Raw genomic sequence first — 15,591 nt, 5'->3', positions numbered from 1 at the left:
ATATTCGAGCACTGCCATTCCGAATCCACATGTTGAAGATTGCCTGGAAACAGCAGAAACAATAATTATTTGATTGAGCTACAGTGCTTTGAAGGATTCGATTCAGCTGAGACAACTCAAGAAGGTGGCTTCGGCGTCGGCGATCGGAACGAGGGTCGAAAACACAGCCACAACCATTTTCTGTGCATTGTGTGCAGGGTATATCTCCAAAACACTGAAACTTTTTAGCTACATGTCTGGGAAAGTTGGTGTCACGTTCAAACCATGACTAGCTTCTTTCGACACTCCTAAAGTTGGATGAAATCAATCATCTGGGGGAAACCCTAGCCTATACTAAAGATCCAACCCCATAAAGAATTCAAATTAATTAAAACATTGAGTATGAGTCATATCCAAAGCAACTCGGTTTTCCATCATCGTTTAGTTCGAGGTTTTTAACTGTGGCTCTATTAGTCTCTATTATCTATGATAAGTCTAGGAGAAGAGAACTTACCAGCAAGGTCGAGAATATCTTGCTTGTTGTCATCGGTAATAGCGTAGGAGATGAAGGCATTACCACTGTAGCGAAAACGAAAAGTTAGATATTATTCAGTTCCAAAATAGATATAAAGATATAATTATCTTACTCTTTATAGTAATAAAGGGTACCATCTTGATTCAAGAAACACTTGTTTAAGTCGAGATGCCAATATAACTGCGACCCGCATTGGACAGCCATCTGGGATGGGTAATCTTTGGTGTCGAATTCGGCGGTACTTGCGTCACACTTAGACGAGATGTCTGCCATAGCCAGAGAGGAAAAGCCTAGGGCTAGGAGGATCTGAGGTAACTTCAAATTCATGATGAATGGTGAGGAAGTAGTATTCGAGATGTGAGTACTCCTCAGAGAGAAGGAAAAAGGGGTAATTTATATCCATTACCCAGATGCTTCATTCTAAGGCTGTTGGGGCCGTTTGTGAGATATCAGGGCAGTCCAGGCCCCCACGTGCATCTTTTCCTAAAGAAACACTTATTCCTTGGGAGCGACGAAGTGTGGTTTCCCAGATACTAATATACATTAGTAAGTGCGACGTAGTACGTCGCACTAGTAGTTTTCGGAGGGGGCCGATGAGATACTAAGCAATATACTGTGTATACATATTTACTCCGTATAGCCCAAGCAATCCCGCCCCTTTCGCCCCCGGCCCCTTTCGCCCCCGGCCCCTTTTGCCCCCGGCCCCGGCCCCAAGGTGGGGCGCTCAAATCCTGTGTCCAAGTCTAGCCACTTGGAGGACACGCCTCAGCAACTACTTCAAGTTGCCAACAAGAAAACGGAAGACTTAATTGTAAACTATTGGAGGATATATGTTAAATACTTGGCATTCCAACCAGCAGCCTAAAAAACTAGACCATTACCTACTAGTATTTGGCCCCCGGTTCCTGACCATAGTAGTAACTACGCTGTACTCGTTCTAGTAACTAGAAATACCACTTCTAGTAGCGAGACGACAAGAACATCCTGCTTGGTTGACTCTTGACCACTTCGTAAATCACGAGCAAAAAGATAACAATAATAGAAGGGGTTAGTAAGCGTAGCTTGAGGAACAGCCCTGCGGTTAACATTAGCCTTGAATAGTGCACCCACGAAATTTCGGTCGCAGGAGGAGTAATTATTTAGCTGGATGCTCCTTTTGTCCAATTAGCGCTGTAGACCGTTGCCTGGTGTAAACCTCGCCAAACGCAGGTTTGGGTTGGGTTTTCAATTTCCTTACCCGCCCACGGGCAGCCCACCGCGGGTTTATTTGGCGCTCAGATTGGCTCTTTCGATCCAGGGCTCGACAGCTTCGCCGTGGTCAAGTTCGAAATCGACTATCGGTCTCTGTTCCATCGCATAATAAGGAACGTGAAAAAGCGTTTCTCTAAGGAGCCCACCGAAGTTGCTTGGGCTGGAGGAGGTTGACCTGACAAACGACACGCTGGGTCGAACCACCACCGGAATAATGTGGTCCTGATATCCGCAACCTTGGCTCAGTGTTTGATAGCCAAGGGAAACAAATATAAGGAGGCGGACGCAATACATCGACGGGCATTGAAAGCTTGGGAAAATTAGCTTGGATACACACACACACACACACACACAATTCATTAACGCCCGGCGGCGAGGCCGAAAGGGCAACTATCGCTGATCCATACAGGTCCTAATATACATATGCCGTATCTCCTTCGAGCCCATACATAGATCCTTTCAGTATATGTCCTCTCAGCTGTCAATATCGTAGGAGTCCTTGTGGGTTAGTAATTGTGTTAGTAGACTGGCTTGAAGGCGCTTCTTCAAGTGTTCAACATCCTATCCTCGGCAGTTGAAGCGCGTCTACCGTCTTTGGCACAAGGTGGTTGGTGTAGGTTAGTTAGGGGAAGGGTGTCATTGTGTTGGTCGACATGGTTAGGCGGCGTCGAGTCGGCCCTTGGCGATTGCGAATCGTATTGAGGCTCGCACGGCTTCCAAGTTCGGCGTCCAATTCTGGTCATCCGAAGGCGATTTTCCGCCCAGGAAAAAGGACATGTTGCCTCGATGAGTATGGGTACGTTGCAGCATTTCCGTCCGATGTGCGGTCCACTTCTGACGTCGAAAGAGGAAGTGTTCCACGGTCTCTCTTGCTTGTCCACATGCACACTGATCCGTCTCTGCAACGTTGATCCGATAGAGATAGCCATTGAGTCTGGCCATGCCAGTCCGGAGTTGGGCCAGCACGCTCGCTTCTTTCCACGATAATCGATCATACAGCTGTCGAGTGTGTTTCCCGGGAAGTGCTGCGTCCACCCGTTTTACGTGTCTCCCTACGTTTTCTGGCAAGTCATTGCTGGCAACTGCTTGGGACCGAGCGATATTCAGTGTTGTCGACTTCATCCTGGGGACCGATTCTTGTGGGGCAGCATCCTTCTGGGTCGCGGTTCTGGCCTGCTCTTTAGCCAGACCTAGCAGTTTATTGTCTTCGCTGGTAGGGACCCAAAGGATATCGATGTGGTTTCCGTTTCTCCGCAGTCTTCTCATCAACTTGTACGTCTGGCAGACGAACTCCTGGCCTGACTGTTGTCGGGGGTTCCTTATCGTGAGAGCCGCCGCTTTGTTGCTCGTGAGCAACATGATCCTGTAATCTTTCAGTCCCACCAGCATGTTCAATGTATGTGCCATTGCTGCTAGCTCCGCGGAGAATGGGGTTTGCTCTGATCTTGCGCCCAGTGTCGCGGAAAAGGTCTTCAGTTTCGATTTTCGATAACGAGGTGGTCGCTTCTCGATCGCCACCCCAAATCCGACCAGCTCGTTCCGTGCCGAGAGCTTGGATACAGTACTTCCGGAAATTGGTGTCACCACCTATACTCTTCGATTGTTTCTCGAACCCTAATGCCAAGAACCCTAATCTACTTTCGGCATAATTCGAGGACCCTCTGGTTTCGTGGCATCGAGACCGAAACCACGAGGATTACGGCTTATGACATTCGATGGCCGCTTTTAAACCGTGCAGCCTTGTTTATTCATAGCCTTGTTTATTCACAGCCTTGTTTATTCACAGCCTTGTTCCGTCGTAGCTTTAGAGAAATACAAGGTTCCTAACTACGGAGTACATATCTTCTAATTGGACCTCGACAACTCCGATAGAACTACTCCTAATGGGAATTGTTTGCACTGGATGGACCCTGAGGTTCGAATCAAATCTGGATGATCCCGACTCCTGCCGAGGTCTATCGATAACCAGTTTTGGTTGGATTTCTTAGTGCTTTTTGGCCCCCAGTCGCATTACGCTAAATTGTACGTGATTCATGGGGCCAGCATGATCAACCACCCTTGAATTCTTCCTACTAATAGCGACTATGTGCATTATCTTAGTATTCCGCCCCACCTCGTCATCAATTTTGAGTTTCTTTGCAATATGCCCATATATAACAACCCGCCCATGCCTCCTCTTCTATTACTGTCTCAAATTTCGCACACGGCTGATCGGACTACCCCGAGAGAAATATCAATCAATATCTTCGAAATGCCTCCTATTACTAAATTCTGGCTCAGTACCCTCAAGGATGAGCAGTCCGTGAACTCTCCCGCCTTCCTCCAACTTATTTCAGAGATTCTTGACCTCTGCGCATCGCACAGTGGCCCAGAATCCGGAATGACACATACCCATGCTTTTTATCAAGATATCAACAATCCATCTCGATTGTTCATGATCACGGGGTATCCGTCTCAGGAACTAAACATCGCGGCCGACAATGTTTACGCCGAGAAGTACCTTCCGCGCATGTTCGATTATGTGCAGCATGTATGGCTGAAACAGCTTGACATGGATATTACCACCGTACCTCTGGATGAAAAGGTAGTTGTCGCGTATGGCAAAAACCCTTCTCAGTGGAAAGATGAAAAGAAGGGCTTTGGAGGATGGGATGTTTGGCTGAAAACTGCCCAGGCCAAGAAAAACACCCAAGTCGAAAGAGGAGATCAAAACGTCAAAATCGCGGCTGATCAAGTTTGGGTGCAAGTTTCCCGCTGGGAAGACGGAAATGCAGACCTAGCGCAACCCACAGAAGGCGAGAAGCTATATCTGCACAAGGTCATGAGTCGATAAAAAGAGAATAGCTAGGTGACTGTCTCTTCAGCAATCTGAGCAGTATCTAGGAAATTCAACTTCATCCATATCTTGCAGATAGCTTAGAGTAGTAATTATCTGTGAAACTTGAACGTCTGGATACTGTAGCGCAGCCACTACAGCAAAGGTCCACCCAATTCCACTACTTAACTGACAGATTCTGGTGTGGGCCATATTGTAAACCGCGCTATGTATAGTTCTTCAACATTATCTATATATAATAACGAATGATGACGTGAAAATAGCTTCCTTTATTTCCAAAAAAGATAGATGGTTTTAGGTTATGGTTCTTGTGAGACTTTCAGGAATAGCTTCTCGCCCTCTAGGTGGCAAGAGGGGATCGTGCATCTAGGCAACTCTTGCATGTTCCTTAATGCAAAAAGGCATGCTACTATCCGGAGACCCACGCATCAGTCTGCGACCTGATTAATTACTCTTGTCCTCGTAGGCACTTTGCTCGATTAACTCCATGAAATGCACACGGAACTGCAATTTCGGACAGGTCCGCGTGTTGCTGCGTAAAAACCCTACTTCCTCACTTCGGTGGCAGAATATAAGGAAGGCATCATGCTGAATCTTAATGCAGGAAAAGGCTCTGCCAAGGCTTTGAGGGCCTTGGGCTAACCATGGCTTGCCCATACACTGACGATATATGACGTCATGTGTTGACTTCGAGTAAAAGTGTAGGTAACGATACAGGAATATATTATGGTAGTTCTTGGCATTAGGGTTCGAGAAACAATCGAAGAGTGTAGGTGGTGACACCGCTTTCCGGAAGTACTGTACGGACCTTTGGACGCTCTCGCCAGCATCAATAAGCTTGACTTTGTGCTTGAAAAGCAAGGGTAATATGAAGAAGCGGAAACGATGCATTGACGGGCACTTAAAGACATATTCCTACAGACTGTGAGTTTCTGTACTCTCATGCAGCAAGGAATCCTGCCTAAGAGCATACTCTTCACTCCTCATCCGTTGCCAACAGCCAAGACCGGAAGTGACGACCAACCTCACCCAAATCTTGTCTTGCCACGCACAGTAGTTCCTACTGGACGGCTGTGATCGTCACATGATCGTCGGCCCGCGCCTAGCGAAGTAATCTTTCGTAATTGTTACAGACAGGCCGTGGGGCGTCTTCTATAATAAGCAGCCGTAGTATATTTCATACACCACTTTACACCATTGTTATTTTCCCGTGTATTCGACTTCGTAAACTTGCATTTTTTGTACCTCTACGCTGCCAAGAACTTCGCTCAACTCAACATAATCGTAACTCACATCATTGCAATGGCCCGAAAAGATAATGACCGCAATCGACAAGGTTCACTCATGCATAGTTCTTCTTCATACCCATCTCTGACGCCTTTGCGGGTGATCTTGGCATTCCAGTCGTCAACGGCAGATTTCCTGGTAGTACATTACGTCTTGTACTTCAGCATTGGGACATAGTATTTTCTTTGGTTTCAAAGAGCAGTGATACCGAAAGTCATCTAATTGAGGTATCCTCTATCCACAGATAACAATTGACTGGTTGTTAGAGGATAAACATGCTGGACTTGTCAGGTACCTCGCGGGTGTTTCACCACGTAGGGCATTTCGTGTCACCGGGATGGGGGTTACACTATTTATGGAATGCTCTCCAATAGTATCACCCGTCGAGAACTCCCCGGTACTTTTTTCTGGCTCATGCCACATGGCGTGCGTGATGTAAAACGGCGTCAATAGATCCGGTTCAGAATCCACGTTGGGCAAGGCGTGCAGCGACCCGCATGGGTGCAAAGTTGAGGGGCTGAATTATGGACTTTGGAGCTCCACGGCTCTGCATTGTCACGAACGGTGGATGAACGGTAGCCGGCTAAGCCTGGGTCTAGGGGCGACTCCTTTTTTTTTTTTTTTTTTTTTTTTTTTCTTGCAGAGTTTTCCCGGGTTATCCGACATTTGTATTTCCGCTCCGGGCATGTTGTGGTGGATAATTGCTTGGATTGTGTACAAGGGTATTGTATATAGGATAGGGCCCCGACATGCATTGTATAGATAGTCCCAGCCCCCTCGTGGCATGTTTCACTCGCCTTGCCCAACTTGAGAAATTCTCCGCCCCCAGAAAGTCGTGGCGGAGGCGGCGAATAGTCTACCATGGCCGTTTTAATTGTCGTGGAGCCGAAGTGCACTGCACTATACTAGCAACTAGTGTAATGTGTTGAGCGAGGTCACGGTACCAGAGGTCACGCCTTGACTCTCCCACTTTCCTCGACGGCTCGGACCCTGATCACCCATCGCAACCTGATCAAATATCTGCGATGGAGATCAACGATCCTCCAGACAAGATATTGTCCGCAATAAAGGGACCTGCAGCCGATTAATCCCCCGTGACGTCTCATATTGGCTGCACTAAGCGAACGCGCCCCTCAATGTGAGACGTAGCGTCGGAGACTAAGCTCCTGGCACCTCCTGGAACGCACCCCACTGGCGAGTGTCGAGATCGGGATTCGTGTGCTCGGCCCCAGTCTCCACCACTGTCAAGCATCCTGGTCTGGCTGTGTAGCGACCTGAAACCTCCCGACCTTTTCGAATTTCGAATAACCCTCTGTGCCGGGCGTGCTCGACGTGTGAAATTGCCAGGAGCCGTCCGAGCCCCCCAATTTAATATGTCTAGCCCGAGATGTGAAGCGGCAGCTCCACTAGTGGTCTGAAGGGCCACGCTTGCCGGTGCTGCTGGCGGAAAATACGGGCAACTGAGGGTTTAATCTATTTCGGGCGTTGCACTGGCACGCCGTTGTGCCGTTTGTCGCGTCCACTGCCGGCTTCTCCTCTCTCCCTTTTCTCGGGTTGTTTTTCTTTCTTTGTTGCGTCCCTCGCGAATTCTCTTACTTGCGCGGAGAGCTTGAGGCTCTTCTCTGCTTCTTTTCTGTCTTTGCGCGACTGCTGTGAGTATCCGCTTTGCTCTGTCTGGTTGTGTTCTGAATGAACCCGTTGTTGGCCTGAGATCGGTGGTCAGAGACTTATATGGCGGCGGACAATACCCTGAGTTATACAGGGATCCAAGCTAAGATGATTGTGTAATCTAGGCATCTATTGTTTCGAAATATCGCTGGTTTGATACGAACGATAGTTCTTTGCAGTCTGTGTTGACGGTGAGAGATTGTCATTCACCTCGGAGTGATCTAATGTCTAACTATCAGGCCGGCAAACAGTGGCATTGAATGCCTTTCCATTCTTTTTCATCTTGAACCCTAGCTACATGCGACCTGCGACCTGCGACTCGCTAGCTTTCCATTCTTTCGTCATATCTTTGCATCAGCTTGGATATTTTCCCTCGAGTCTTTGACCCTCTGGCTACCTCGGCGCTCATTCGTTTCGCGCCGTTGCCAGTCACTCTTTTACTTCGCCCACCTCGATCAGGGTATCGAGTCACTCAACTACTTCATTCTATCTAGCTTTTCGATTTCAGGCCGCCGTTTCGACTTCACTGACCTAAATTGTCTATGAAATCGCCCGATGTTGTGAAACGGTCCTCTTCTCGAATCATCTTCCGAAATCTGACCACTGTTTAACCATCTACGGCAAATCCAAGCCAAGATTCAATGAGCTCGAATTTCCAAGGAAGTCATGGCCCGGGGCCTCGTCCTGGGCCACGTCCTGCTGGACCCGAACCAGACAGGAAAGGATCCGTCAAGCGAGCGAGGGAGTTGCTGGAAGCAGGAGTCCGTCCAAAGCGAACCTCGACCACGGCGCCTGTACCTGCTCTCCAACCGAGACCGTTCCCACCTCCGCCTAGAAACGCCTCCCACCAAACACAATGGCCCCTACCGGCGACGGGCCTCCAGCCACGACCGCTGAACCCGCAACAGCACCCTCGATATGTCGGGCCTCGGGGCCCTCCTCCGCAACGCCCACCTCGTCCGAGTGAGGTGCCCTCGCAGATCCCGTCGCCGTCAATCTACTCTGTCCGAAGTGGACTCGACTCTGAGACCAGCTCGAATTATCCGTATCCAACCCGGCCAGCTCGGTCTTTCTCTCAGCCCAAACTAGTTGTGCAAAACCAGCATCCGCCACGCCCGTCGACAGCCGATGGCTCTTGTCCAAGCCCAACCAGTACCGTGGATCTGACACCTCGTATATCGATTGCTACCGATGATTTGTTCCGGCACTCAACGGCTTCCGGGTCCTCTTCTGTCCCTGATGTGCCTCCTGTTCCACTACCAGAGTCACCTCAGCCTTTGGCTAATGCCCAGCAACGCAAGACTGCAGGTCTCGCTGCACCCAGTGCTCACAAGGCTCGAGCTCGGAGGTCATCTGTCTCGCCTATTCCAGAAGAACTACCGGACCCCCGCCAAACACTCGGATCCCTCGCCTCCAGCCGTGCAATCCCTTCGAGCTGGGGCTCCGGGCCTGCGGAATCAGAAATCCTAGGCGCATATCTTGATATTGAATCCGATGGCGAAGGGAGTGCGGATCATAGGCCCGTTGAAGAGAACGCCGCTCTGGTTCGAAGTGCCAGTCTTGGAAAACGGGGCAAGCCAACCATGCGTACGATCCTCAAGTCGAACACGGGTTCCGAAGTCTCAATCCCCGATGCCCCCACCCAAAACAAGGAGAACGAGAATTCTCAGAACGAAAAGCCCGGCAAGGCCATTATTGCCCCTGCCTCCATTGGCCAGGTCTTGCGTGCGCCCAGCCCCCGACGCAAGTCTGTCTCAACGGTCTCGGGTGAATCATTCATCGACCCGGAAAAGCCGCGCTTTGCTCAGCCCGCTCAGGTATACCACAATGCCGCTCTCGAGAAGGAACTCGAAGTATTGCCCGCTGCTGCGCCGACGATGAGTGATAAGCGGCCTGGTGGCCGGAAACCGCCTCGTCTTGATATGGGTGCTGTCCGGGATGCCGAGGCCCGTGGAAGTCTTTCCAGCTTGACGGACCTCATTCGTCGTGCAACTAAACTCGCTACCAACCTGGATCACGGAAGAACGGCCAGTCGAACGGACCTGGTTGCTTCTGAAGCTGATCGCCGGGGCCCATTCGGTGAGTCTCCTCGACTTTCAGTTGGAAGTAACACGACTTTAGTTGTAACAATAGAACTGACACACCTACCAGGACGCCGCCGCAACTCCGGCTCTATTTCTGATATTCTCAATTCATTCCCTAACCCAGCCCTAGCAACCCCAGATGAAAACCGCGGATCCTGGCCCGTCTTTTTCGGTCGCTCAAATCTCCGCAATGGCGAAGCTCTCGCCTCCAACGAAGATGAAGCGAAACATCAAAAGGCCTCGCGGAAATGCTGTGGCATGCCCCGCAAATGGTTTATTATTCTCTGCATCGTCCTGTTCATCATTGTCATTCTCGCCATCCTCCTCCCCGTGTTCCTGGTAGCTGTCCCAAACGAAAAGTCCAAGAACGACGACACTACTAGCTGCGCCAAGTCTAATCCCTGCTCGAATGGCGGCGTCAGCGTCTCGAGCGGTACGCAGTGCTCTTGCGTCTGTTCGAATGGATATACAGGCTCGACCTGTACGGCGGCCGGTGATAGTAGCTGTGTCAATTCGGATGTCGACAATGGTACTATTTCCAAGAAAGCTACGATGGGCTCTTCCCTGCCCGCCCTGTTCAACGAGTCAGATTCCAAGTTCGGTATTACACTCGATTCGGTGACGATCATGGCGCTGTTCAGCATGAATAATATCTCCTGTAAGACGGAGAATGCTCTCATTGCTTTCAGCGACGTCGACCGCAGCAGCAGCAGCAGCGGGAAGATCCGCCGCTCCGTCGACCTGGAGACCGCTGGCACCGTAGACTCCACAGCGGCTGATAGTACGAATGACAAGCCAATGGGTCTCCCCATCCGACCAGCTGACGATGCGACTCCGATTGCCCTCGCGGCCCGGTCAATGGCCACAACTAACGGGATTCTCTACGACAATAGCGGGAATCGAGGAGAGCCCTCCAAGACAACCTCCACCACATCTGACTCCCAGGGTACTGCAACAACCACGGGTACTAGCACAGCTACGTCGATCACATCGACTTCATCTGCCAAGGCCCGATCCACTGGGGTCCCCGACGATGTGGTCGAGTTCTCTCAGATCGCCGTCCTCTACATTATGCAGGAAACTGGCTCGTTCGACTCGGCTCTCTCTTCTGAGAAAGAAATTGAAACGTACTTGACTGAGTCGTATGCCAATACGTCGTATCCCACCATGGAATTGATGGGGACGTTTGCCCTGGATTTTGCTAATAAAACGATCACCCTGGATAACGGAGATGGGAAGACGGTGCATTGACCGTTGCGCATGTTGCAAGTGATGGATGTGTATGTACATAGTACCTTCCTTAGGGTACAAGGAGTTCGTGAGTGGTGTTTCATAATCATAATCTCTTGACCATTTACCCTGTAGAGCGCGATTTACCCCTGAGACCCATTGTCTGAACTTCGTACCTTTTTACTTTTTTGTCCATATGGAACCTCGTATCTCGTTTGCTCGCCAGTCCACGTCATTAGTCATTCGAGCGTTCCAAGTAGATTCTGATGGGCCCGTGTTAAATGCTTAATGCCGGTCGTGACCTGTTTGGGACTTGCCAAGCCAAGCCAAGTACATCGTTACCCGATTGGGAACTGGCATCACGACATTCCTCGTGGAGGTTGCGTGCTCTGGTCACGTGGTTAAGTGCCGAACCGCCACCGACGTAGGGCCGCGCAGTCCGCTGGCGGACGAAATGTATAAGAAGGAGGCAGATAAGAGAAAAGGAGCAGCGTCTGGAGGGGCATTTATTGGGATTGTCAGGGAGGGAGGCTGAGCACTGGCTAAATGCCGCCCCCTGAAAATCCGGGAAGATCCCCGCCATAAACGAGTACGGGTCGTGATTCCGCGGTCAGCGGAGATATTGTTGGCGGGAGGACCAAGGACTGAACATCTGAACACCTAAGGCATTTCCCCTGAGGTCGGGCGTAGGATGGTAGTACCACAAGGCCGATTTCCGAGGGTTGGTCCGACAGGCCAGGTGTACACTGCCCTCTCATACATGGTGAAACCGTGGATCAGACCCTGGCAACACCAGGAACGCGAGAAGATCAATTAGAAACCCCGTCGAACCGGGCAGGCGTGTAGCAAAAAGCAAGGATAGGCAGAGGGCCCCTGGTTCCCCGGCGGCGAGTCTTCTGTCTGGACAGTTGCGGCGGGGCCAAGACTCCAGCTGCTCCACCGTTGACGACGGTCCAGACAACATGCGCGCTGTACATGCGTGGCCCTCCCGCAGGTAGAAATTCTCCCTTCCTTCCTCTTTCTCACTTTCTCTTCTTTCTTTGTTCTTCACCTTTTGTACGTTTTATCCCTCACTTCCATCATGGCCAACGCTCCCCACGGTGGTGTCCTCAAGGACTTGCTTGCCCGCGATGCTCCCCGCCAGGAGCAGCTCGCCGCTGAGGCCGAGTCGCTCCCCGCGGTTGTGCTCACTGAGCGCCAGCTGTGCGATCTGGAGCTGATCATGAACGGTGGTTTCTCACCTCTGGAGGGTATGTGTGCCATTTCTTTCTGTTGCTTTCGATGGGTGTGATCAGTCAGACTGCACGTTGAATTCTCTACTTGGCAATCGCGTCATTCTGCCCCTCCCCCACTGCGGTCAATTGGTCTTCTGCAAGCCCACCGCCGTGTTCGCCGCATCGCCTTTGCCATTGTCCCTTGCAATTGACTGCATCCGAGCATTGCCGGACCGGCGGTGGGGGATTGCATGGCTATTTTATTTTTTTGGACTTTGAATTTTTTTGCGGAGCGGGCGGGACATCAGAGGGGTAATTGCTAATGTCGATCCCCAGGTTTCATGAACCAGGCCGACTATGACCGGTATGTACCTCCCCGGATGATGCGATTGGAATTGCATTCGCCTCATTTGACATGTTGGATGTGAACAAAAACTGATTGGTGTAGTGTCTGCGAGGACTGCCGTCTGGCCGATGGCAACGTCTTCTCCATGCCCATCACCCTCGACATCAGCCAGAAGGAGATCGACGCTCTCAAGATCCAGGCCGGTGGCCGTATCACCCTGCGCGACTTCCGTGACGACCGCAACCTGGCCATCCTCACCATTGACGACATCTACCGCCCCGACAAGTGAGTTTCGCTGCAAAATTTCTCCCTGCTCTCATGGTCTATACTCCGGTGCATTCTTCGGACTCCGCGTTGCTGTCTGCCGATCTCCGATATCCCACTTCCACACTTGAAACGGGGCACCCCCTGTTTGCTTGTCTGGTGAACGGACCTCGGAGCGGTGTTTGACATGGCGCATGGACCAAGACTGCGTGGATTGGACCGAGCGCGGCTCCTTACAAGTGGGTCTGGCTGACGTGGAATGTTTCCCCTAATCTAGGACGAAGGAGGCCAAGCTTGTCTTCGGTGGTGATCCCGAGCACCCTGCCATCAAGTACCTGAACGAGACCGTCCAGGAGTTCTACATCGGTGGTAAGATCGAGGCTGTCAACAAGCTCAACCACTACGACTATGTCGCTCTTCGCTGTACGTATTCTCCCCTGCTCTGATGGATCTGGGTCTGGTATTGACAGCTCTGCAAAAGACACCCCCGCCGAACTGCGCGTTCACTTCGACAAGCTGGGCTGGTCCCGCGTCGTCGCTTTCCAGACTCGTAACCCCATGCACCGTGCTCACCGTGAGCTGACCGTCCGCGCGGCTCGCTCCCGCCAGGCCAACGTGCTGATCCACCCCGTCGTCGGTCTCACCAAGCCCGGTGACATTGACCACTTCACCCGTGTCCGGGCCTATGAGGCTCTCCTACCCCGCTACCCCAACGGTATGGCCGTCCTGGGTCTTCTCGGCCTGGCCATGCGTATGGGTGGTCCCCGTGAGGCCATCTGGCACGCCATCATCCGTAAGAACCACGGTGCCACTCACTTCATCGTCGGTCGTGACCACGCCGGTCCCGGTAGCAACTCCAAGGGCCAGGACTTCTACGGCCCCTATGACGCTCAGCACGCCGTCGAGAAGTACAAGGACGAGCTCGGCATCGAGGTCGTCGAGTTCCAGATGGTCACCTACCTCCCCGACACCGACGAGTACCGCCCCGTCGACCAGGTCCCCGCCGGCGTCAAGACCCTCAACATCTCCGGCACCGAGCTCCGCCGCCGCCTTCGCACTGGCGCCCACATCCCCGAGTGGTTCTCCTACCCCGAGGTCGTCAAGATCCTCCGCGAGTCCAACCCTCCCCGTGCCAGCCAGGGTTTCACCATCTTCCTGACCGGTTACATGAACTCCGGCAAGGACGCCATCGCCCGCGCCCTCCAGGTCACCCTCAACCAGCAGGGCGGCCGCTCCGTCTCCCTGCTGCTGGGTGACACCGTCCGCCACGAGCTCTCCTCCGAGCTGGGCTTCACCGCCGAGGACCGCCACACCAACATCCAGCGCATCTCTTTCGTCGCCTCTGAGCTGACCCGCTCCGGCGCCGCCGTCATCGCGGCCCCCATCGCCCCCTACGAGCGCTCCCGCAAGTATGCCCGTGAAACCGTCTCCCAGGCCGGCTCCTTCTTCCTTGTCCACGTCGCCACTCCCCTCGAGCACTGTGAGAAGACCGACAAGCGCGGCATCTACGAGCGTGCCCGCCGCGGTGAGATCAAGGGCTTCACTGGTGTCGATGACCCCTACGAGGCTCCTGAGAAGGCTGACCTCGTTGTTGACACCTCCAAGCAGAGCGTTCGCTCCATTGTCCACGAGATTGTCCTCATTCTCGAGAGCGAGGGCTTCTTCGACAAGTCCCAGTAAATTTACTAAAGGAGATGTGTGGATTGGATACCTTTTCTTTTGTTTCAATGCTATGTTGACCCCATAGAGATTTTACTCGCTTTTTAATTGCGAATGGATTCCCCTAGATCCAAGTGGATCTACAAACAATCTTTCCGTTGTAGAATTTCTCTAATAGAGTCATTGAGTATGGTCTGTCGCCGCAACTTGGCGCCAACTTTCAACAGGTCTTCATTTTATATATACGCGAAAGAGTCAGTTTCGGAAACTTAGTTTTCCTGATCCTGATCTTCTGTATTCCAGTCGGCTTTCTGATAATGTATCGCAAGAAAGACTACACAGAACGGAGGCGAATTACCTCTTCCTCAAAGCTCATCAGCTCTGCGTACTACAGATTCAATCGTACTTATCGAAGTGTGTTCGCGGGTTTCGACGAGTTTGCGGCCTATGTATGTAAAATCAAGATCGAATATACCACCTTTTTACATTCCTACCCAAACACGCACAACCAAGAACTGGATAAGAGCTCGAGGCTCATACGCCGTAGGTAAATAGCCTTTGGCAATTGCATCATATCGGATGAAAAAATCGCGTAGTAAGGGGGATAGCTTCGGAAAATCCTCCTGAAAATCGCAGATCTCGCGTGGTACAAGAAGACTATATATGGGCTCTTCCCACAGTTAGATTTGGAGATGGTGAGAAGTACATACATCCCGCAATTAGATCCCTGTAGAGCCTCACGGATACTGGAATAAGCCTGACTGCGCAATCAAGCATCATGGTACAAGATGCTGGCCGCCTGATGGTTTTCATCACCGCTGTTGTCCTGCTTGATAGATTCTCGGCAGCCGGAACAACTGTTGCACCTGAATGTGAGAGGGCCACCTGGCTGAATTGATACGAGCTACGCATGAGTACCGCGGTGTAATTTGCTAACTCAGCTGTATAGCTTCCTCCCTCTGTGGGGGCACATCCGCTTGACGACTATCCAACCCTGCACTGATGAAAGGTCTGATCCCTTTGGAACCTTGGGGTCTTATTTGATATTTTTATACACTGGCCCATCCCTGAATCCTCTAATTCGACATGGTGCTAATCAAGGGACTGGTAGATTCCACCATATCATCTTAATACGTATATGTACAATGATTGAATTATCCACGATTGAATGGCTCGATGACATTTTGATTTTCACTGTCCGCTTCTTCATTCATCTCCCCGCCTGAAGTGCTCGCTAA

At 51.4% G+C, this 15,591-nt stretch overlaps 5 protein-coding genes across 5 annotated transcripts; 3 read left to right on the top strand and 2 right to left on the bottom strand.

Moving 5' to 3' along the window:
• Window positions 1-449: 449 nt before the first annotated feature.
• N7532_001351 (uncharacterized protein) lies at window positions 450-841 on the bottom strand (the record flags this gene model as incomplete). Its single annotated transcript, XM_056613845.1, has 3 exons — window positions 450-463; window positions 494-558; window positions 627-841. The coding sequence occupies 3 exons, from the start codon at window positions 839-841 to the stop codon at window positions 450-452; spliced, it is 294 nt and encodes a 97-aa protein (XP_056478886.1).
• Window positions 842-2,422: 1,581 nt separating this feature from the next.
• N7532_001350 (uncharacterized protein) lies at window positions 2,423-3,172 on the bottom strand (the record flags this gene model as incomplete). Its single annotated transcript, XM_056613844.1, has 1 exon — window positions 2,423-3,172. The coding sequence occupies one exon, from the start codon at window positions 3,170-3,172 to the stop codon at window positions 2,423-2,425; it is 750 nt and encodes a 249-aa protein (XP_056478885.1).
• Window positions 3,173-4,016: 844 nt separating this feature from the next.
• On the top strand, window positions 4,017-4,598 carry N7532_001349 (uncharacterized protein; the record flags this gene model as incomplete). The annotated part of the gene is made up of 1 exon (XM_056613843.1): window positions 4,017-4,598. One exon carries the CDS (start codon window positions 4,017-4,019, stop codon window positions 4,596-4,598), a length of 582 nt encoding a protein of 193 aa, XP_056478884.1.
• A 3,599-nt stretch (window positions 4,599-8,197) lies between these two features.
• On the top strand, window positions 8,198-10,891 carry N7532_001348 (uncharacterized protein; the record flags this gene model as incomplete). The annotated part of the gene is made up of 2 exons (XM_056613842.1): window positions 8,198-9,635; window positions 9,708-10,891. 2 exons carry the CDS (start codon window positions 8,198-8,200, stop codon window positions 10,889-10,891), a joined length of 2,622 nt encoding a protein of 873 aa, XP_056478883.1.
• A 1,060-nt stretch (window positions 10,892-11,951) lies between these two features.
• Window positions 11,952-14,374, top strand: sC (sulfate adenylyltransferase; the record flags this gene model as incomplete). Its single annotated transcript, XM_056613841.1, has 5 exons — window positions 11,952-12,120; window positions 12,421-12,448; window positions 12,533-12,715; window positions 12,972-13,117; window positions 13,176-14,374. The coding sequence occupies 5 exons, from the start codon at window positions 11,952-11,954 to the stop codon at window positions 14,372-14,374; spliced, it is 1,725 nt and encodes a 574-aa protein (XP_056478882.1).
• Window positions 14,375-15,591: the final 1,217 nt, after the last annotated feature.

This window comes from Penicillium argentinense (assembly GCF_028826775.1).
Source record: "Penicillium argentinense strain IBT 30761 chromosome Unknown utg000002l_segment0_segment0, whole genome shotgun sequence".
NCBI lineage: Eukaryota > Fungi > Ascomycota > Eurotiomycetes > Eurotiales > Aspergillaceae > Penicillium > Penicillium argentinense.
This window is presented reverse-complemented; position numbering and strand designations above follow the sequence as displayed.